A 24,470-nucleotide genomic window follows, 5' to 3' on the forward strand; every position below is an offset into this window, starting at 1 on the left:
AATAAATTTTTAAAAATAGTAATTTAAACCTTACATTAAAAAACTTTTTTAAAAAATTATCTGGAACCCGATTAACTTAAAATAAGCTAAAGCAATATTCAAATGTTGGTTATCTTGATTTTTAATCATTCATTCTTTAAAGTTAATTGTTCTATTCAGAATCTGCTGATGTTTATGTGTTTTTTTTTCCCCCACAAACTTTTTCAGTAATCAGACTTACTATATAAGAATGAAAAAAAAGGGAAAAAAATGTTTATATTGTCAAAAAAGTGGCTAATTTGTACAAACCTGTACAAATTTCTTTGCACAAAAGCATTTTTTTAAAAGGAGGCATGTTCCAAATCAGCCATTAAAGGGCACCTATCTTAACCCTTTTTCAAGATTTAAGATGTGTCTCCAGAATGTGTCTGTAAAGTTTCTGCTCAAAACACCCATCAGATTATTAATTAGACATTTTTAAATCTGGGAAAATTGAGCTGTTATGGCATTGTAGCTGTTTTTGTTGCATGTGCCCTTAAAGCTGGTTCTCCCCGCCCACCATTCCCATGTGCCAGTTAGGCTTCACGTAGATAAACAGCACAGTGACAGACAAGAATGAAGCAGATGTCCTTTACTACAGTAAGAACTTTGTCATTATTTGTTATATTTGTTGTGGAGCGATTTTACTATCTTTATTACAAATATGCACTGTTTTAAAAATGTTTTAAACTTGTAAAACTCATTCTTTATCACATTTGATGATGATTGATGATCACAGAGAGCTCAACAGATCTTTTAATCCCAGTTGCTTTGCGCGCGTTCTGTCTTGTTGATATGATTATACGGGTTACTTCGGAGACATGTTAATCGGTCATGTTAATACGTGTCCTTGAAAACCACACTCCTACGTCATGTTGCAGTCGGCCTCAACATGGGAGGGATTTGGATCGTGTTTTAACATCAGGAAATTTTTAAAAAGAGACTTATTGTGTTTCTTTCACCCCAATATGACTGTGGACACACAATACCTACACACAGTTCTGTCTAAACAGCTTACAAAAGATGATTTTCATCATTGGTACCCTTTAAATCAAAAAGATGCTGTCAGAGTGTGTTGGTATATGATAGCAGGTTATTTAACTGCATGCACCACAAACAATAAGTGTTTTACAATTCATTTCAAATATCAGAAAGAAGTGCCTTCTTATGCAACATACTGTACGCATTAATTCATATTCAAAATACTCATGCTTTTATGTTGTGTACAAATGAAAAGAGGTGATTTATACTTTTAAAAGTGGATCTGCAAAACCAGACATTCAACCCAGCAGTTCATTTTTGCAGATGTAATTTACATAATGTCTTTTTGAATGCTAGTTGGTGATGCAAATGTATTCCAGTTCATTTAGCATAAGAGATTTGCAGTTTAAACGTTTTTAAAGATGCTTTTTTTTCAACCAGCAGAACACAGCTCACCTTCATTCGGGCTTGAAGTCCTATTATATATTTGTCCCATAAAACAATAACCTGAAAATAGGAGTAAGCCCTCCTCCCCATTGCACACTTTCCTTTGTGTATATTCCAAGTCTTGCTAGACCTTTCTGATGTTTACCAGGGATAGCTCTGTGAATTGTCAAGCTTGAAAGACTCAACCCCCTAAAAACCTCTCTACTCCCTCTGAAAACACCGAACAATGTGTAGCTGGTGCTCAGAAGTGTCCACTTGGGAATGTTTCTGCTGCAGCAGGTTTTCTCTGAAATACCCTGCTCGGTCCCTTTCATGGTCCTTGAGGAGGCAATGTTCTGAGTTCTGTGCATGCTGGAGGTAACTATGCCTGCAGAGGGTACTGTTCCTGTAGCTTGATGTGCATGGCATGGCATATAAACTTTGAGCAGTGAACAGTGCATGTGCATTTGTTATAGGAGCTGTTAAAGGAGTCATTTACCCTCCTGCTGTTGCTTTAAACCTGTATGCACTTGTTTCCTTTGTGGATAGTTGAATCAAAAATGAGAATTCTTGCATTGTTTACTCATTCTCCAATTGTTCTAAACCTTGACCTAAGCCTTCTTTCCTATGCTGAACGCAAAGAAGGTAAAACGAAGAATTTTGCAATCATTGACGTCCATAATTTTTTGTTTCTACTATATACTATGGATGTCAATGGCTGTAACATTCTTCAGAATAGCTTGATTTGTGTTTGCCAGAAGAAAGAAATTCATTAAAGTTTAGAAACACTTGAGTGTCAAGTGGGCAAATATACATTGAAATATATAAAATAAAAAAAAAAATTCCAACTACCTTAATTTTATCCAAATAACTACAAAATACAGCAGTCATGACGTGTATTATGATAAAATAGAGTATTTTGTATTTTTAAAATACTACAAAATACTTTTACAAAGGAGCATGACATTTCTTTGCAAACGTTCCATCAATTAGACCTATTTGATCAATCCCTTAAACCAACTTAGTGAAGTAAACAATGTTTTGTGACCAGTACAATTGCCATCACCTCTGAACAATGATTATTCAACCTCTTAATATTTTAAAAGGGTTTTAAATTACATTTTTGTTCACATAATTTTTCAGAAATCTAGTTTTTTTTTTTTTTTTTGCTATTGAACTCTTCAATAATCAATGTAAAAACTGTATTAGGAGTTTTTGATTATTAAATATTTGTGTTTCATATATTGTGACATCTTAAGGATTACATCTTTTCTCTTCATTAAATATACAGTGGACCTACTGATCAACTACTGGCATTTGAAACAGCCAGGAATGGGCAGTATTTATGATACATGTATTTCAAATAAGTATTTTAAATGCAAAATACTACTGTAGGACTATTTTAATGTTGTTTATGTTGTTTAATGTTGTTAATGGTTTATTTCCCTGGCATCTACATCAGCAATCCATCCAAAACTACTATTATTTGTGTTGTGAAGTTTATTCATTCTCCCAAGTGTTTTTCAGTTCTTCTTTAACTAGAAGAGTCTCAGTTTACCATCTTTAGGTGTTTTATATTTCTAAACTTCCTCTACATTTCCACCTGCTGCACTGAGACTGAGAATGATTATGTGCTGTAGGCTCCATACTCCAGTTTTTGGACTGATATTTTATCTCATTTCTTAAACAAAGATGCTGATGCTGAATTGTACACTATACTGCCATTATATAGTACTGGTCTATGCATTGTGTAGTATACCATTTTTAATGATTGTTGACTTGCTCTCAAAAATACCCATGCTATTTGTCTGTTATTTTCTTTACATGTGCATAATTTCCATCAATACTCCAATCATTGACCACCTTCTTAATCAATTTTCTGTTCTGATCTCAAGCCTAGGCAAATAACTGAGAAAGCACCAATTAGAGGCTGCATTTTTAAGATGTCATTAAGTAGACTTCTTACAAAGTATTTTAAAAATACAAAAATACAAGACACTAAATTATTTTGACACAAAATATTCACCCATTTTCATAAACCCTATCAAATACAAGTGACAAACTACTATTTTGGATTTAAAATACGTATCGGAAATACATAAATACTGCCCATCCCTGCATATAATGACTTGTAATCTAACTTAATCGATAATTTGACCAGCTAATATATGTTTAATGTTTGTTTCCCCTTGTGTTCTTTCCCATGTTATTTACACCATCTGTGGATCTAAAATCTCATGATGTCTTCCTAAAACCACAGGGAAATTTTGTCATAATTAATATTCAGGTTAGCGCATAGCCAGGGATCGGCAGTATTTATGATACAAGTATTTCAAAAACGTATTTCAAATGCAAAATAGTATTTTATAATTTGTATTTGAAAGGGAATATTTTGTATCAAAATGCTTTAGTGTCTTGTATTTTGTATTTTTAAAATACCATAAAATACTTTGCAGGAAGTCAGTACACTATGACATCATAAAATTTAGGCCGCTGATTGCTGCTTTCTTTCTTATTTGCCTGAGCAAAACAGAAAATTTAATGTTTTTAAGAAGGTGGTCAATGATTGGTGTATGGATGGAAATTATGGTCAAAGAAAGCTCGAAACAAAAGATATTTCTGTAATTTTGACATATCATATTTTTGTTATGGAGTTTCTAGTAGTTTTCAGAAATCATGTTTTTACATTGAGTATATAATTTTTTTTTTTATGAAATATTCTGTAACCCAACAAACAAAAAAATAATAAAATAGGCCTGTCACCCTTTAAAAAAAGAAGAGTGTTAAGAGGTTGACTGATCATTGAACAGAGATGATGGCAATTGTACTGGCCACGCAATGGGTGGAAACATAATTTACAGATACAGTTGAAGTCAGAATGATTAGCAGTTAGTTAGAATGATTAGTTAGAAAAGATTTTTTTCAACATTTCTAAAAATAATAGTTTTCATAACTCATTTCTAATATCTGATTTATTTTATCTTTGCTATGATGACAGTAAATAATATTTTACTAGATATTTTTCAAGACACTTCTATACAGCTTAAAGTGACATTTAAAGACTTAACTAGGTTAATTAGGTTAACTAGGCAGGTTAGGGTAATTAGGCAAGTTATTGTATAAAGATGGCTTGTTCTGTAGACTATCAGGAAAAAAATTGCTTAAAGAGGCTAATAATTTGGACCTTAAAATGGTTTAAAAAAAATTTAAAACTGCTTTTATTCTAGCCAAAATAAAACAAATAAGACTTTCTCCAGAATAAAAAATATTATCAGACATACTGTAAAAATTCCCTTGCTCTGTTAAACACCATTTGGGAAATATAAAAAAAAAAAAAAAAAAAAAATCATAGGGGGGCTAATAATTCTGACTTCAACTGTATATGTTCTGACTCATTATCGGCATTAAATAAATATATATCAAGTCAGTTTAATGGTGAAGGGATTGATCGAATAGGCCTATTGGTGGAAGGTTTGTGAAGAAATGTCATGCTCCCTACATACAAAAATACTGTATTTCATTTAGATACGGGATACCTGCTGTATTTTGTAGTTTATTTTTTTTTTATATTAAACTTAAAATTGATGTATTTGGTTTTTTATTTTTAAACACATATCAGTGTATTTTTGCGCAACCCTGCCCAAAGCATCATTGTTTCAAGAGGTGTTGACCCCAGCTTCAACCCCAGTCTCTCTGTTCCCATTAAACTCACTGTTAATAAGTGATTTTACTGCCATATTTGTCTTGTTGAGCTCCACATAGGACAAACTGAGCACTCAAAATTGTTTCCATTGGAGGACTGCATGGGACTTCTCTCCAACCAAAGCTTTCCTCCATGCCACTGACTTTAGGGTTTACAATAGCAGCTGAGCTGTTTAATGTAGTGCGGGGAATTATGTGGTGAAATAGAGTGTTGTTTGACTTATGACTGAAAGGCGAAGCGAGTAGTTTAGCTTAGGGTGACTTGAGTGACCACATCTGGACAGTGTTTCGGCTCAGCTTGAGCTGAATATTTTCAGTTTGGGACAACATGACAAACGTTGCTTAAAGGTTGTGAAAGTTGCTGTAGATGGGTGAAAAATGGAATCCCACCAAACGTCCTGACGTGATTCATCTTCTGTGGAAAGATGGCGAGGAGAAGTTCCTGCCAAAATGTTTTATTGAAGGATTTTCCAATACAGTTCATTCTCACTGATATATAGTCTCTCCAGAGACTGTCATTAGCTGAGCCAGGCCACCATGTACACAGTGGAGTCACATTTTACCCATGAGAGCATATATGCCTTCTGTGGTCTCTTGCTGTCCCAGGAGAGAAGGAGGCACCATCTGCTGGTAAGGCTACACCACTGTGCACAGAGATGGACTATAGTGCTTTGGGTGTGGGTCAGGGCTGTTCAATATTAGGCAATCGCTCTGCAATAAAAGTTCAAAGGAATGAATGTGTGGTAAGGGTTATCATCTTATTTTTAAAACAAGGAAGTTGAGTGGTTTATGATTTATTTATTTATTTTTTAATATTTGTGTATGACTATATATAGGCTGCATGAAGCAATGGCGGTAAAGGTGCATTAAACAGTTTTTGTTGAGTTTATTGATTATCTAAATCAAAAATTACATCTACAGTGCAGCATATTTGAATAAAGCCCGTTTTAAAAAATAATATTTTTCTCCATTTCTCAGTGAATATAGGAAATGTATTTTAGTGCATTTAAACAAAACAGATTTATTAAACATATATATTGATTAAAATAATATTTTTGTCAAAAAATATATTTAGAAATTGAAAGATAATACTATTAAATTCAAGCAGAATATTGAAAAAATAATTACAACCTACAAAATGTCAACAAAATTTTCATTTTTGGCTTCTCTTGATTTTCCCTCTTTTTAAAATTTGTGTTTTATATTTTTCTTTAGCATATACATTTGGGTGCACTAGTTTTTGGACCGTTATCGTAAGTTATTTTGTTAGATAAGCTCCAGATTTAGCTTCAGTATTGACTAATCTACAGTGTATGCACAAATATTGTATAGCTTCCTATTAAAAATATGAATTTAAAAGATAGATTTGTGAGGGATGTACTTATATATGCTGATCACTGTAAGTGTTGTTGTTGATGCTCATAAAAATCAGCATAATATTCAATGCTAACCTTTTGCAAAACAAAGTAGTTTTAGGACACTATATGGTCAAGCCAAACACCCATATGGTAATTCAGGCATATTGATTTATTTGATGAATTGGTTGTGAGTTTATTGCTAAATCTCAAATGGCAGTGAAAAGCATTTGAACTGAATTTTATAATAAAGGAGAACAACAAAAGGAAATACAAATGTTTATTGTTATGAACACTAAAATTATTCAATGGATTTTTTAAAAAAAGGGGTTACGGGCAATTTATATGGGCTGGATTAAAACAAACAAATTAAGTTAAATTTAATTACTACTGCTAAATGTATTTTTTAACGCATATAAATTGTTTCAAACCACTTACGTGAATTTTTTTTTGTAAATCCAATGAAAAAATTTTTTCAGTGTACTTTAAAATCGTAAGCATGCATTGACCCTTGTGCATAATAAGATGTTTTTATAATCTTTCTTACCATTAAATCTCATTAAATTAATATTTATAATTTAAAGTCATAAAGTGTTCAGTTTCCTTCACTGTATGCTGTACCTGCGCTGTGTGTGAGAGAGAGAGAGAGAGAGAGAGAGAGAGAGAGAGCGCAGTCAGTGTAGACGCTGCTGGCCGGTTGTGGTGGAAATGTGTTTGTGACTGAACATCCGAAGCGAGCAGGCGGATGATATTCACCGGCTGATCTCTGTAGGCGGAATGGAGGTCTATCCTTCCGATAGTGAAAGGATGATGGAGGCTTGGCTTGACGACAACCTAGAATTCGCACATTCTTACTTTGTACGCAAGGCTTCTAGGTAAGTTCAAAGACGCAGTTTAAAGACAAGAAGTCTTGTAATGAGCACTGTATGTACACCAGTACTCGCGTGCTCCAGCAAAACAACTCGACGTTGCTGGGTTTGTCCTGTCAGTTCAACTTATGTTCCGAATTTTGAAAGCAGCCGTCAATAATGTATCGTTCGTATAATACGTATTTTCCCAGTAAACTTCGATATAACAATAATTTGAAACTTGAACTCGTATACAGGGATTCATCTATTGTTATTTGTATTGCTTACCATTTTACAATGTAGGTTGTATTTATATGGCATGTTCGTCGTTGACATTATGCAACGTTGTTTATATGGCTACTACACTGTTTTGTCAATTCCATTATACTTTTATGTAATGTTGTGGTTGGTATTGGTTAAAGTGATTCGAATGTTATGCACTTTAATCCTAGTGTCTAAATATACAAGTTGTCTTGACTTTCTGCAGTTAGATAAATAAAAACACCTGCATTTACATGTTCAAGCTATTGTGAGCAGTTGTGGAAAGAGTACTGAAAAATCATACTTAAGTAAAAGTACCATTACTTGCCTAAAAATGTAGTGCAAGTAAAGTAAAAATATCTGTTGTAAATATTACTCAAAGTTTGAGTAAAAAGTAGCCCTTTCAAAAGTACTCAGTAGTGAGTATTACACTGTAAAAAGTGAATGCATTTACATGTAATTTGTGGATGTGTGGTAAACATAAAATTCTGTAGTGCATTTAGTGATTGCCCAGCAGACACACAGCGTCATAAGACGTTAATAGTAGGTTAGATTTAGGTTGTGATGTAAGGTGACCAAAACTCAATGTCTAGCCAGCGTCTAAGTACAACATTATTTTGACGTCCAATAATGATGTCAAATGACTTTGATATTTGGTTGATTTTAGACTGTGTTAGGAACTAACCAAAATCCAACGTCGGACCAACATCTTAAAGCAACGTCATATCGACGTCAAATACGGACATTTATTCGTCAGGTATGGCAACTAAAATCCAACATCTGAGAGACATAGTGGTAACGTCCACACAACATCAAGCTGTAACATCATTAGAGCTTGATTTTAAGTTGGACATTGACGTCGGCTTGACGTTGGGTTCTGATGTAAACCAGATTTTCATTTCCAAACAAAATGCAATGTCCCCATGGGTACAACGTCAATCTGATGTCATGTTGACGTCTTGTGCCTGCTGGGTGTTTAAGGCCATTTTGGTCATCAAACAGTAAACATCCATCATCTTCTCATCAGTGACATGCATCTAAACAGTCTCTGGGTCAATGCGTGTTAAAATGCTTCCAAACAGTTTGCTGCAATTATAAATCGCCCATGTCTTCGAGTAGTTTAATAAGGATGCAATTTACCTTCTATGTGTGATTTTGATTAGACTCAAGGGAAAGTAAAAGTACATATTTTTGAAACTACATAGTAAATTACAATTTCTGTGAAAAACTACTCAATTACAGTAGTTTGAGTATTTGTAATTTGTTACTTTACACCACTGATTGTGAGTAAAAAAGAGCAAAGAAAAGTATTTGAGTCATATAGTATTAAATTGTACAAAAACAGGTTTTCCACAAATTTGCCAAAATATAAAAAAGTAGCAAATTTCTTGAGAATGTTGATGAAATTGTGCAAAACCACATTCTATTGGCTTCGTAGAACCAGCCTAAAGTAAAAAAAAATAAAATAAATATCTTTTAGGTATGGGACAATAACAGTTTACAAGGTATACCACGATTTGGAAAAGTCAATGTTTTAACATTTTCTGTTATACCGTTCCTACGATATATGTAACATTTTTTTTATTTACTTTTTTTGCTGTTTTTTTAGGACACAAGTATCTCCAGCAGAAAATATATCCAAGATGTCATTTATATTGCAAAGAAATCTGTTTTTGAAACTAATGAAGATAGCAGAGGTCAATTTATTTTAGTTATTTAGCCTGACATAGTCACTGTTCCAGAATACTTTAAATGTTTCTCAAAATAAAATAATTTTGTGTTCAAAGGGAAAAATAGTTATAGTTTTTTACCCAGATATTTAAAATGAACTTATTGAGTAGAGCAGTAATCACAATAACATGAAAGCATGATATTTTCATCCAAGGTTATTATACCATCAGAAACTTATACCGGCCCATGCAAATGCATTTATTTATTTATTTATTTATTTATTTATTTATTTATTTATTTATTTACAGTAATTGTCAGTTGTTTTCAAAAACAAAACTAAAAAAAAATAAAAAATAAAATTCTCAACCTGTGCAATCAATGAAGTAAAAAAGTGAAGTAAAACTAAAATACCTGCCTTGAATCAGTTATTTAACTATATCACATTTCACTAATGTTATTATTTCTGGACCACTGAAAAACAGCACAGACAAATTCCCACTTCTGATAGGCTGAGATAAATGAAGGCTGCTTAATATGAGAAACTTAGATGTTTAGGAAAGGACTGGATGTTGTCTCTTCAAAGTGAATGTTATTTATTTAAACAGTTCTAGCCAAGGACAATTTAGGTCGAGTCCATGGAGACAGTGGTGGAGTTTAAATTTCCTTCCCAGATGATAAAAATTGTTAAAGATAAAAAGTTATTTGTTATAGCCGTAGGATATTTTAGTGCTTGCATTTAATAAAAGCCACTATGTAGTGCTGTTTTGACAGGTTTGGAAATAATTCACCATCTAATGTTATGATTGTGGGTTCTTATAGACTTCAAGGGTTTAGTTGAGCTGCTAATCTGAATGTGCCATTTAGTATTTAATGAAAGCATACTGAATTTAACATAGAACCTTTGTAAAAGATCATTGTAGATAATCCAGCAAACACATTAAAACCTTAAATGGACCGGGCTTAAAAAAATCTGTGGCTAAATAAGAGAGAAAATGAAACAGTTGAGCAGTTTTAAAAGCTGAATCAGTCCCTCACTACAGCGTTTTCAAATATTTGATGTATAATCAACCCAGTAGGCACAGGACATTAACATGTCATCAGATTGACGTAGGAGGACGTTGCATTTTGGATGCAAATTAAAATTGAGTTGACGTCAGAACCCAATATCAGACCGGCGTCAGTGTCCAACATTGGCCAGGCGTTGGATTTTGGTCACCTTCCAACGCAACCTAAAAACAACCAAATATAAATGTCTAATAATGTTACAGCTTGACATTTTGTGGGCATTACCACTATGAAGTCTGTAAGACGTTGGATATTTTTTGCCTTCCCTGACAAATAAGTCAGTATATGACATCAATATGACGTTGGTTTAAGGCATAGGTCTCAAACTCAATTCCTGGAGGGTCGCAGCTCTGCACAGTTTTGCTCCAACCCTAATAAAACACAACTGATCCAACTAATCAAGGTGTTCAAGACTACTTGACAATACTAGATCAGCTATGTTTAATTAGGGTTGGAGAAAAACTGTGCAGAGCTGCGGCCCTCCAGGAATTGACTTTGAGACCCTTGCTTTCAGGTGTTGGTGCGGCGTTGGATTTTTGTCACTTTCCTACACAACCTAAATTCAATCAAACATCAACAAAATAAGGTTGTCCTTAGACGCTGGCTACACATTGAATTTTGGTCACCTGACATCACAACCTAAATCTAACCTAATATTAGCGTCTTATGACATTGTGTGCCTGCTGGAAAGATGTTTTTGGTCGTCCCGAGTTCAAGTCCCAGTTCATGGACCTTTCCTGACTTAACCAGTTCAGCTCTGTTCAGATTGCACAATTATATATTTTTTTAAACAATTTTGCCATCATTAACTACATGTAGGGTGTTGTGGGGATTCATTAGCGACAAATGGACATTGGTATGCAAGATTCAATAGTTTCTTCTTGTGTAGTTTATATCTTGTGTAGTCACTCCTGCTTTACAAAATCAATGCAGAAAGTCTAGCACAGGGGTGTCCTGGTCCTCTCTAGGACATTGACCCTCCAGGATTGAGTTTGGATACCCCTGATATAGCATGTTTAACCTTTTTCCTGTTGTTCACATGGATGATGTTGATCAATAGGAACACTGAATCTCATTTGTACAAGCTTAAAAAGGCAAGATGAAACATGAAATTGAAGAAAGCTTTATGGAGGTTTGGCAATAGTACATTTCCCTGTATGATGTGTCATTGAGGGACTACCATGACAGAGTAAAAAGATGTTGGTGATCGATAGACCTTCAGCAGCATGTTGGTTTTTGAAATTAGCATGTAAACTAGCAAATCGAACATCATGCTCACATTCAGAACACGGAGTGGGAAATATTATATGAATGTATCTTTGATGCTAACCAGCTGTCTACTGAAAGTTTCGTTATCATTTTAATTTGAAGCAAAATTAGTTTGTCCAAAAGAGTAGAGCTCATTGCTTCTTTGTTTGTCTTTGTTCTTTGCTGGACAACTGCTTATGCAGCTCTAAAACCTTGTGCTGGAACACAAATCTACAGTTTTCTTTCAGAAGACACACGCACATACAGTTGTTAACATTTGAACTGGATCAAAGCAGCAAAGTTGCTCTGAAACTATTGAACAATGCCTACAGTATTCTTGTCTCAGACTTAAACTTTTTTGATCTACTTTAGATGTTGTATACATGGGGGAAACTGTCATTGGTGGAAACATTTAATAGACAATTACAGAGACATTAGTAATGAATGTGGCTTCTTGTTGACGTAACAATTGATCACGAAAGCATTGTGTAGTCTGGCATATTTTGGTACCCATGACACATCAAGATTTTATTCATTCATTCATTTTCTTTTTGACTAACTTCCTTTTAATCTGGGTTAACCACAGCGGAATGAACCAACAACTTATCCAGCATATGTTTTATGCAGTGGATGCCCTTCCAGGCGCAACCCATCACCAGGAAACACCCATACACACTCATTTACACACATACACTACGGACAATTTTGTATATTCAATTCACATATAGCGCATGTCTTTGGGAAAGCGGAGCACCCAAAGGAAACCCACGCCAACACGGGGAAAACATGCAAACTCCACATAGAAATGTTAACTGACTCAGCTGAGGCTCGAACCAGTGACCTTCTTGCTGTGAAGCAACAGTGCTACTCACCGCACCACCGCGCTGCCCATCAAGAATCTAGACAAAATTGCATGACACAGTGAATGTTGTAATTAGGGATGAACAATAATGTTTGAGCATCAATATTGCAATGTGTGTATAGTCACATTGCAGGAGGGTTAGATTGTTTAATAAAGATTAAACGATAAAGATATTAATAAAAATTATTGTATAAAATTATACTTGTTATTTTACATTTGATTGTTAATTTTTTTTTATTTGAATACTGTTAGACTCCCCAGAAAAGCATAAAGGACTGTTTATTTATATATTTCGTATTTATATATGCTTGTAATTTTATTATATTTTATGCAGATGCACTTGTAGCAGAGCCTCTTTGGTAGAGCAAACGACTTCCATGCAGAGTCACCGGTTCGATCCCAGCTCAGAGCGGGTTGATTGGTGTAGAACTGGTGGGGTTACATTGGTGCCATGACCGTTGGATGGGAGTGAGGTTTAGGGGAGTGAGTGTAGCAGAGGCCAGCTAGTGAAGTGCTGTGCACGTAAACCTCACTCCTCTGACCTCTAAAGGTGCTTTAGCAAATGACGCTAGGTCTTTAGCCTCCTTGGTAGAGCAATCGACTCCCATGCGGAAGGTCGCGGTTCAATCCCAGCTCGGAGCGGGTTGGGTGGTTTAGGACCATAGAAAAAAAACTTGTATCACCCCAGTCAATGTAATTTAATGAAATCTTTCCAAATAGAGCTATTCAAATCATCCAGTAAAATTATATTCATATCGCAACTTATGATTGCAGACAAACAAAATATTGTAATATTAGTTTTTTCAATATCGTGCAACCCTAGTTATAACCAACAACAAAACTCATGTAGTCTGAACTGGGCTTTAGGTATACTGCTAATGTAAAAGGCATTAAACTGTCATTAAATTCTGGATGCTGAGAATCAACTTTTGTTTTGGTTCAGATCAAGGGAACTAATTTGTCATAGTTTTTTGCTTAACTCTTTTTTTTTTTTTTTTTTAAGGGAAATGGTCAATGCCTGGTTTGCTGAGCGTGTTCACTCCATTCAGCCATCTAGGGAACCATCAAAAGCAGTGCCAGAACCTGTAACAGCCATCCATCCTCTTGGTCCAACTGACTTGGCGCCATCTTCAAGTCCAGCTCCATCCACCCCGACACGAAAGATCTCTGCATCTGAGTTTGACCGGCCACTTCGCCCCATTGTGGTGAAAGACGCAGAGGGTTCCATTACTTTCCTGAGTGACACAGAAAGGGTGCAGATGCCGCTTCCTCCTTCCCAGCGGCCAGGTTCAGGCAATGGGACAGATGAGGGTGGAGGTATTAGAGATCGTGGTAATGGGGACCGCTGTGCTCGTCTGCTGGAGCTTGTACGTGATGTTTCGAGTCACTTGGACCTTACTGCCCTCTGCTACAAGATCTTCTTACATACCCATGAGCTGATAGCTGCAGATCGCTACTCGTTGTTCTTGGTTGGGGAGGACAGTTCAAACAGGAAGTTTTTAGTTAGCAGACTCTTTGATGTAGCGGAAGGATCTACTCTAGAAGAGTCTTCAAACAGTGGCATTCGTCTCGAATGGAACAAAGGAATTGTGGGATACGTTGCAGCCACTGGACAGCCTCTCAACATTAAGAATGCATATGAGGTGAGGCTTTGTGTCATTGCATTTGCTGTTTATTGACAGAAAAATACCACTTTTAACATTTACATTCCATTTAAATATTTAATAAATACTTTAGGCAAGGCAAGTTTACTTATATAGCACATTTCATACACAATGGTAATTCAAAGTGCTTTACATAAACAGTAATAAAAGAAACAAGTATAAGAAAATAAAATCAACAAAGCATAAAACAATAAAAATAATTAAAAACAAATTAAAATGTTATAGGTTAAAATAAAACAGGTTTTAAAAGAATGAAAAAGAAAGGAAAGACAAAATAGTGTGATCTGTAGGACGTACTGTAGCACAGTGCTTATTCAGTAAAGGCATAGCTAAACAGATGTGTTTTCAGTCTTGATGTGAATGTGCCTAATGTTGGAGCACATCTGATCATTTCTGGAAGCTGATTCCAGCAGTGGGGGGCATAATAGCTTAAGGCCAATTTACCCTGCTTTAAATTTCTCATTTATTTGATCCTAAGGATCTAAGTGATCTGTTAGGTTTATATTCAGTGAGCATATCTGTTATGCACTGAGGTCCTAGGCCATTTAGTGATTTATAGACTAGTAATACTTTTTAAATCTTTTCTGAATGTAACTGGTAGCCAGTGTAAAGACCTGAGCACAGGTGTGACGTGCTCTGATTTCCTGCATCTGGTCAGAATCCTGGCCGTGGCCTGTCTTTTTGGGAAGTCTGACTGTCTTTTTGGGAAACCCAGTAAGGAGTCCATTACAGTAATCCACCCTGCTGCTGATAAAAGCATGGACAAGTTTCTATAAGTCCTCAATGGAAACAAGGCATCTAATTCTTGCAAAGTTTTTGCAATGATAGGATGCTGATTTATTTTAAAACACTTTTTTTTTTTAAATGTCCCTAAACAGATAATCTACTGACTGTAAGTACCTTTACAAGTACATGCCAACTTAATACAATTGCCCTAATATAACGGTCTATTATTCCTCTGAGATTTACAGTACAGTTTGGACAGTATTCACAGCGCTTTACTTTTTCCATGTTGTGTTATGCTACAGCCTTATTCCTTAGTTGATTAAATTAATGTTTTTTCTCAAAATAATAATAAAAAAACAACTTTTGGATGCATCGTACTAATATGACATAACCAAATTCTAAAAATAATGTAACAAAAATGACATATTTCATAAAATAAATAGAAAATATTTGTATTGGACCAAAATGATGAAAACAAAAGCTATTATAGTAATAACAATGTTTGCTAGTCTAAATTACTCACTATTTTATATTATAACTTAGTTCCTGATTTATCAGGATTTGCTACAGCAGAGTGAACCACCAATTTGTCATATTTTTTAGGGGCCCTTCCACTGGGAAACATCCACGCACTCCCTCATTCACACAAACAGCTAATTTTGTTTACCCAATTCACCTGTACTGCATGTCTTTTTACTGTGGGTGAAACTGAAACCCCAAGAGGAAACCCACACAAACATAAGGAAAACATGCAAACTCCATACAGAAATGCCTCCTGGTTTGCACAGGTGACAGTGCTAACCGATTAGTCACCCTTAATTTGCCATATTAAAAAAAGTGTTTAGTAAAAAAAAAATCAATTCGCAAAACACACTCTTGCTTGTATTTTGAGGCATTTGTATGAAATGGACCACAGACTTCATGGCTTGGTTAGTACTCTGACAAGCACTGTTAATGGTGGGACCTTTATATAGACAAGTGTGTGCCTTTCTTGTCCAATCAACTGAATGTACAACAGGTGGACTCCAATTAAGTTCAAGAAACATCTCAAGGATGATCAGTGAAAACAGGATGCACTTGATTTGAATGCTTAGACAGGATTTTTTTTTCTTGTTTAATAAATTAGCAAGGATTTTAAACTTCCATGTTATCATTATGGTGTATTGTTTGTAGAAATATATGGAAAATATAAGGAACTGAATATATTTCAAAATAATGCTGCGGTCACAATAGCCCAAACTTTTTCTTATGAAGGGCCAAAAACTAAACTTGATTGAGGGGGTGAGCCAGAGGAAAATATACTTAACTGTAAAGTTGTCAATGTAATTTACTAATTTACTGTTAAAATTCATTATATAATTTAATTGATACAATAATTTATTACATTTATTACAAAATACTTTGATTGCATTAATAATTATACATTTTTGTTCATTTTATAATTAACATCTCACAATAAAAAAACAATCCCATTCATAACACTAAAACACCCTAGTTTGGGCATCTCTGCACTAGAGTTTGTGCGTGCGAAATTCTGTTGTACTGGTCTGCGAAAAAGGGCGGGATTAAGCAAGAGGATTAGACATTTAAAAAGCAAGCAATTGGTCCATATTTTACATTTATGTACAGAGAGGTCATGTTTTGATCTTCGATTGGTCTCACACAGTCACGTGATGCGATTTTGCTGGTCAGAGTTCAACAAGCTTGATCTTTCCAATGTAGCGAACTGCGAAACTTGTCGCCCAAGCTTGCGTTTCTAGTCTCCCGCATTCGCATGAGTATAAATGGAAGTCTATGGGGTGAAAACTATAGTGTGACTGCAGCTTAAGGCCATAACATAACAATGTGGATAAGGTGAGTACTATAAAGGGTACTATAAAGTACTATAAATTACAAATTCATTCATTCATTCATTTTCTTTTCGGCTTAGTCCCTTTATTTATCAGGGGTCGCCAAAGCTATAAATTTGCAAAATACACTCTTTCTTGTGTTTTAAGGCATTTGTGTCATAACAAGATGGTCTAGTTCTTAGTAAAATTCCTCACAAGACAAATTTGGAATTCTTTCCTTAGATCCTATCAGCCTTTCTTCCTGCAATGTTTACAGTGGATAACGTTCAGATGAACATCTTAATTAGATTTTAATGTTTCTTTTCTCTTGTGCATAGGAAACACCATTGCAAGGCAGTGAAATAAAATGTACTGCCTTATAATAGCTTCCTAGTCAATAAAGAAGTCTTTCCTTAGAAACACAATATAGGCTATATCTCTTAAGGCCTTTGATTAGATTTAAATGTTGTTACGCAATTCAGTTGCTAACCAACAGTTTGTATAATGATAGCAAGTATTTTTAGCTCTTTGTAATCAAGTTTAATTTGCTTTCCCTGGTTGTACAGAAATGGGGATGGGGAAAAAAGGTACAGTGAAAAAAGAGAGACTGGATGGAAGACCCTTAGCAACACACATTTCTCAGAATGCATTTGAGATTGCCTTAAATAACTCAAAAATAAGTTTAATTGTTAACTCTGATCTGATCTAATCTCTGTTTTATATAAAGATTCAAAGACTATTCAAGCTGTTATAGGCTAATTACCAATAATGATTTTGGCATGTCAGAACAGTATAATTTAAAAAGGAACAGTAGGTCCTGACCCTTGAATTTGTCATTAAAGCTAATTTGTCTTAGAAAACATGTTTATTTAGAGATCCATCCAGAACTGCAGTCGCTCAGTGGTTGCAGGACCCAGCAGGAGAACACAATCTGAAATCTGCCTTCTTTGCTCAGGGACACAGCTGTGCTGGAAATGTCATGTAACTAAAGCCACAAGAAACGAAGAAGAAAATGACATCATGACAATGCTCATAGGCTAATGGTACCATGAGAATAGATATTCAGTCTGAAAGGCACTTGCTGCTCCTAAAGCTAATCAGGCATACAAAAAGGCCCTGTGGTTTTAGAGACTTAATCACACTCATTCATTCATTCAATTTTTTTTCGGCTTAGTCCCTTTAATAATCTGGGGTCGCCACAGCAGAATGAACCAGCAATTTATCCAGCATATGTTTTACACAGCGGATGCACTTCCAGCTGCAACCCATCACTAAGAAACATCCATAAACTCTCATTCACACACATACACTACGGATAATTTAGCTTACCAAATTCGTCTAGACACATATCTTTGGACATGTGGGGGAAACTTGAGAACCCGTAAGAAACCCACGTCAACACGGGGAGAACATGAAACTCCACACAGAAATGCCAACTCTCCCAGCTGAGGTTCAAACCAGTGACCCTCTTGCTGTGAGGCGACAGTCACCGCTCCACCTCGCCGCCTGGCTTAATCACATGTTATAATAAATATAATTTTATTTCTTTATTTTCTGATAATTATACCCTCACATCTATATTAATAGGTTGATTAATAGGTATCTGTGATACACCAGATTAAAATGCATCGTCTTGCTGATTTATTTAATGATTTATTTATTCCGGATAAAAAAGAATACCAAATAAATATGATTTGACTTTTTCATTTTGTTCTCCATCAGGATTCACGCTTTAATGCAGAAGTGGACCAAATTACAGGCTATAAGACACAGAGCATCTTGTGTTTGCCCATCAAAAACCACAGAGATGAGGTGAGAAGTAAACAGTTTTAAACAATGTACACTAAAAACATTTAATTACTTTACCCATTGCCTTAAAGGGATAGTTCAACCAAAAATGAAAATTATCTTAATTTATTCACACTTCATTTGAAGAAGAAGAAATTTTGAAGAATGTCGGGAATATATAACCATTGACTTCCATAAGGAAAAAACTAATACGATAAAAGTCAATGGCTATAGGTTCCTGACATTCTTCAAAATATATAAGGATGAGTAAATAATGACAATTTTCGATGAACTACAGTATACTTAAATAATTACTTTTTCTGCTTGTTTAGACTACTTATTTAAAATGAGTTGAAACAACACAATTCTTAAGGTTTTTTGGGACAACTTAATTGTTTATACAAATTTAAGTCAGTAGGACATATAAAACAATTAAGTTAGCTTAATCAATTTCTGTTGGGACAACATGAAGGAATTGGAACCCAATATTTTTTTTTACAGTGTGTAAAAAGTGACAAGTTGACTTTACCTAAAAAAAGTGAGTGAAAACATTGTAACTTGGAACTGTCGACTAATTTTTTAATGCAATGGGTTTAGTAATTTTAAGGAAACTTTTTAAAGTCAACTAATCACTTTATATGGTGTACTATCAAAACTTGACCATCAATGCTTTTAGGTTGTCGGTGTAGCTCAAGCGATTAATAAAAAGTGTGGAGAGAACAGCACCTTCACAGAACAGGACGAGAAGGTAAATATTTTTAGTTTTTTACACTTAATTTGACAGTGTTTTTCATGTTTCAATAGTAATGTGTTTGTCTTTTGCGACATAAATAGGACTTTTCTTCGTATCTGGCTTTCTCTGGCATAGTGCTTCACAATGCACAACTCTATGAGACATCACAGCTAGAGAACAGGCGAAACCAGGTATGCAGATTTTTATCTATGTAAGAAGTTATTATACATAACCTGACAAAAGTCTGACCTGTCTGTCCTAATTAAATAATTAAAGAACAAGGCATGATAAAATTTAAATTTTAAGTAAAATGAGAGTAATCTAGAGGTCTTTGCCTTTCATATAAGCCACTTCTAATACCAAATGATTGACTAGAAGTCAAGTTATTATTTGTTGTTCCTAAAATTTGGATCTATGACAAGAGTTTTGTCAGGTAGTGTAGAATCAAATAAACAGTAAGTGGGCTATAAGCTGTGATTATTTTTTGCGGTGGTCTTGCAGGTGTTACTGGATCTGGCTAGCCTGATCTTCGAGGAGCAGCAGTCACTGGAGGTCTTACTGAGGAAAACTGTGGCCACCATCTTATCTTTCATGCAGGCCCAAGAATGCACAGTGTTCATTTCTGACAGAGAAACAGCTGTAAGTCCAAACCGTTACATCACATTTATTTCCAAGTTGCTTTTAAGAAGTTTCCAAGTCTTTTAAAGAAGTGATACACTTTTTAAAACATGCGAATATCTGGCATTCCTTATTTTATAAATGAAGCAGCATTGCCAAGTCATTCGCTCTTTAAAATATGCTTTTAGAATGCTTGAAACACCCAAAATTTATCAAGGAACGAGTTGAAACTTGAGCCAGCTGAAACTAGCCCATTGAGAACTGTTGACTTTGTTTAGAAGAATGAAATGTGTTTAATACAAACAGGGTGTCCGCAAGGTCTTAAATTCTTAAAATGTCTTAAATATAAAAATAAAATGTATGCCTTAAATTCTTACATTCACTGAAATATGGTGTTGTGGACACTGTTGGGCAAGCTACTTGTCCAACTAAGTGAAATACTAAGTAAAATGTAGGCCTAGCTTAACTACACTAAAAGCTACCCTCTGGGAAATGTAGCATGCTAAACTAAAAGCTACTTGGCAAAAGTAGCTTAGCTACATCTAAGCTATTTTTTTTATTATTTAAATTTTTTAATCGAAGCAACTTAAATCCTCAATCATATTTTAGTGATCAATAAAACTGTCGATGAAACATATGAGGCAAAATTATTAAATTTTTAATTTTTCAAATTTTTTTAAATTGATAAATTATTAAATGTGAATGATATGCTGTACCAAATAGAAACAAATTATAGTATATAACAGCAAAAACAAACAATCCAATAAAAAAAATGTTACACATTTAAAATACTATAGTAATTTATAGTAAAGGGAAATATTTAGGAATAAGCATTATAATGTTTATTTACAACTCTTCATTAATAATTTACACTGCATAATGTAGTGTCATTAGTAACTATCGTGAACTAATATTAATTACCATAGGATACTTTAGCCATTACTACAGTAAACTATATACTTCTCAAGGTATGGTCACAAGGAATCCTGCTTCAGAAATAAATCCTCTCCCTCAATCATCTTTCCATCAATTCAGTTTCTCATGTTGTCCTAATTGTTTGCTGATGTCACCAACCGGAGAGAGAGGTAGCAGTAACGCACTAAAACGTTGGTTTTATATTCGCATATTCCCACTTTCTCCTTATTAATATAATTTCAGAAAAGTATTGTTTGCAGATTCTAAATAGTGAAATAATATAATCTGCCAATGACTAAAATACAACAATGTTCACAGTCAATTAAATAGTGCTAATGTTGTTTTCAAGTCATTCCTACATGCTATTTCAGACCCAATATTCAAAGTAATGTTAGAGTGGGAGCATATCACATGTTTTCACTGTTAAAAAAATGAATGAACTTGCAAATATAAATCAAACTTCACCTCAGTAAAGCTGGTTAGGCAGAAAAGCACTGTTTACTTATGTGTTGTTATTCAACTAAATAATAATCATATCAGACAGAATACCTAAAAGCATCAAAAACAGAAATATCCTGCCATGTTTTTATATTACACTTACGTTATCAAGACAACGACTGACTTTTCATTTTTTTCTATTGTACTTGCTGATCTTCATGTACATGGCTTTTTTTTTCATCTCCTTTTACACTTAAACAACTAAATGAATGCTTAGGTCTATTTAACTGACTATATCATCGATGCTGTAAAAGATGAACTTGAAAATAGCCAATCTTTCGCCGGACGTTTTCAGTGGCCGAAAAACACCTCCATGCATACAAACAAATTTATAAAATAAAGAACACAATCTACATCAGTACTGCATGACTAAAATAGTTCTAAAACATGCCTGTCTAAAAGAGATACTTCAGCCATGGTGTCAGATCGTAGGTTTGAACTGCATAACGTTATTTCCCTCCAAAAAAAACAAAAAAACTCTTGTCTTAAATCCTGTCTTAAAACCTCTTAAATTTGACTTGGTGAAACCTGCAGAAACCTGTATAAAGTAAATAGTTCATTATGTTTGTTTTTTTTTTTAAAGTGAAGTTTCATAAATTAACTTCGAGAGGAGCATGTGATATGATTGACTGCAGCTGGTCACCCATCTACAATCATTAGTTAGCCAATCAGATTACTCCAAACTCACTAAAAGTAGCCTAGCTAGAACTACTCCCTTACTTTCGTTTTCCGAAGAAACCCAACCATCCACCCCTTCTCCTCCTTTTCTCCTTTACCACGGGGAGCTCTCGAGAACCACCTGATCTCGTACTCCCATAACATGCTCTATTGACCAGGCGGGAGCCCTGGGCTCATCTATCTCCGAGCTCAGGGTTCTCTCCCGGGGCAGCATGCCAAACCTGCTAACATTTGTCAAACAATATCTAAGTGTGAACTCTTGAACTTAAATTGAAAATGTGAGATAATTGTACAAAAAAATGCATCTCTGTACACCAGGCCAGTCTGTACAGAGCAACCCTTTCTTTTACACATTTTCCTCAATAAGGTAATATTTTGTAAACAGTTTTGCTGCATTTAGGCATTATAAAAGACTTCTGTGTTAGATATTTCCATAGCCGAGTGAGAGAGTGAAGTAACACTTGCTTCCTTTATAGCAGACTGACTAGCAGAGAGCTTTTAAATTGCTTCCTTATTTGTCACTGGCAAAGAAATATGGCAACAAATACACATGTGCCTAATGTACCCAAAATACCAGATATTTCAAATTACATCGGCATTTCCTAAACTAAACACACCAGTGCTTACAAAGCAACAAAACTATGATGTTTTGTAGTGTAGGCAAGCTGATAAATATACAATATAAAGTGGGTCTCAGACCAGACAAGAAGAACTGCATTAAATTCCATTTCCCCCCCTATGTATTTTAAATATGAAAATGTATTTTACCCCAGTATTTTTTAGTTTTTCACCAACCTGCTGCTACTGACGGCATTTACATGGTCTTTTATCTCGTTTATTGCTTGAACAATTAAATGAATGCTTAAGTTTATTTAACTGAATGTATTTTAATTAAATTACAAGCCAATGCTGTAAAAGGAACCTTATAATAATGAAAATAGTCTCATGAATCTTTCACCGGAAGTTTACCATTGGCTGAGAAACACTAGCTGTCCATTTAGCACACCCATTTAATCTACAACATTTTTTTTTCATTATTTTCAGTTTTTAGCACTCAAATATAAGCTTAGTGAAAAGTTTCTTTATTGGTTATTATTAATCTGTTCAGTAACTGATTGTGAGGGAAGAAGGAGGCATAATTGAAAAAAATATATGAAAATAAACATTGAAAATGAAAACAAAAATAAAGTTTTACACGTTAGAAGGTCCCCAACCAAAACCAAACTTAAAATCTACAAACCAAAACGTGGACCTTAAATTAAAGGGATTGCACCATTTTGGACATAACAGAGGGATTGTTCACATTCCAACACAAACAAATAAATAAACATAAATTCACATATAATTGTAAAAAAAGTATTGTATACATAAGTCATGCAAAATAAACAATTAATTTCTTGCTCATTGTTATACACCATTCATTTCGTGCATTTAAATAGACGATTAGGGGCTACGCCTGTATATTTGTGCGCTTAGTTTTGAAACAAATCTTTGTGCTTAACAAACAAAATGAAATATGTAGGCTAATGGATGTCTTCAGTGGAGTGCATACTAAGGGGTTCCATTTGTGCCAAAATTCCCTTGCCTGCTTTCTGCTTTGTACATCATGTTTGTCTTTGTCTACTCTCATTGCCCTCATGTTCAGGAAAATCAGCATTGTTGACGTACATGTTGTCTGTTGATGTCGTCTTAATCTGTCGTCCTGTCGGTTTTTCTCTGTTTTGTACTGGCATATTCTATGGGGTATTCTGTCATTTGATCTGCTGTCCTTATTGTTGTCTATTCATCTTTACTGCCATCTTTACCGTTGGATGCTGTCATCCTTATGGTCATCTCTTCTGTCATTCTTACTTTCGTCTTTGCTGTCGTTTATACTGTCATCCTTATTGTCGTCAAGAAACAAGAAAAAAATGAATGAATATATAGGAACAAATCAGAACAAATAAATGTATTAAATGAACATTTAAGCCCATTAAGTTAATTAATATTTATATTTATATGTGACCTCTGTTCTCACACTGGTCAAAGCCAACGTGGCTGCCTCATACAAAAAGATCTCGTGGTCTGCCACAAAGCAAAGTGCTCCAGAAAGAAGTAGGACATTCTGTGCATGTCACATCCCAGTCTACAATGAAATCGTTTGTATTTTTCTACATTTCTCTCATTGAAACTGAACTACACCCTTGCATCCCACAAATGAACTGTGACTGGTGCTTTCTATCTGAAACAGCCTTCTCAGAGAGTGTTTTTCTCTCTCTGAAAGAGTGTTTCACATGCACCTTTGAAAATTAAAGTCATGCTTCATAAAAACACTTCGCAATCCACTCAAGAAATTTCTGCCAGCACATTTGGGTCACATCCTACTAGCTGAGAAACACTGCTACATGTACAAAGTATATCATGAATTCTAAAAATAAACAGTGTATTTAAAATAGTAAATACTGAATGATTGAACAAATAAGAAAAGAGTAAGGGGAATTTCATTGCTGTGCCCCCTCTCTCCTTGCCAAGCATTCTAATAAAGGCCCATGTCATGTATTTCTGCAATATGCACCATTAACATCAAACTTGTCACATGAAATGC

The 24,470-nt window shown here is 34.6% G+C and overlaps 1 protein-coding gene across 2 annotated transcripts in view; it reads left to right on the plus strand.

Moving 5' to 3' along the window:
• The first annotated feature begins 7,190 nt into the window (after positions 1 to 7,190).
• Positions 7,191 to 24,470, plus strand: part of pde5ab (phosphodiesterase 5A, cGMP-specific, b) — a 77,518-nt gene continuing 60,238 nt past the window's right edge. For both annotated transcript variants that reach the window (XM_056462183.1, XM_056462184.1), the window contains exons 1-6: positions 7,191 to 7,357; positions 13,441 to 14,080; positions 18,379 to 18,468; positions 19,121 to 19,192; positions 19,279 to 19,368; positions 19,679 to 19,816. In XM_056462183.1, the coding sequence (XP_056318158.1) occupies positions 7,260 to 7,357; positions 13,441 to 14,080; positions 18,379 to 18,468; positions 19,121 to 19,192; positions 19,279 to 19,368; positions 19,679 to 19,816 (1,128 nt within the window). In that variant the 5' untranslated portion in view covers positions 7,191 to 7,259. The remainder of the gene's footprint in view (positions 7,358 to 13,440; positions 14,081 to 18,378; positions 18,469 to 19,120; positions 19,193 to 19,278; positions 19,369 to 19,678; positions 19,817 to 24,470) is intronic.

This window comes from Danio aesculapii, chromosome 7 (assembly GCF_903798145.1).
Source record: "Danio aesculapii chromosome 7, fDanAes4.1, whole genome shotgun sequence".
In the NCBI taxonomy this organism is placed as follows: domain Eukaryota; kingdom Metazoa; phylum Chordata; class Actinopteri; order Cypriniformes; family Danionidae; genus Danio; species Danio aesculapii.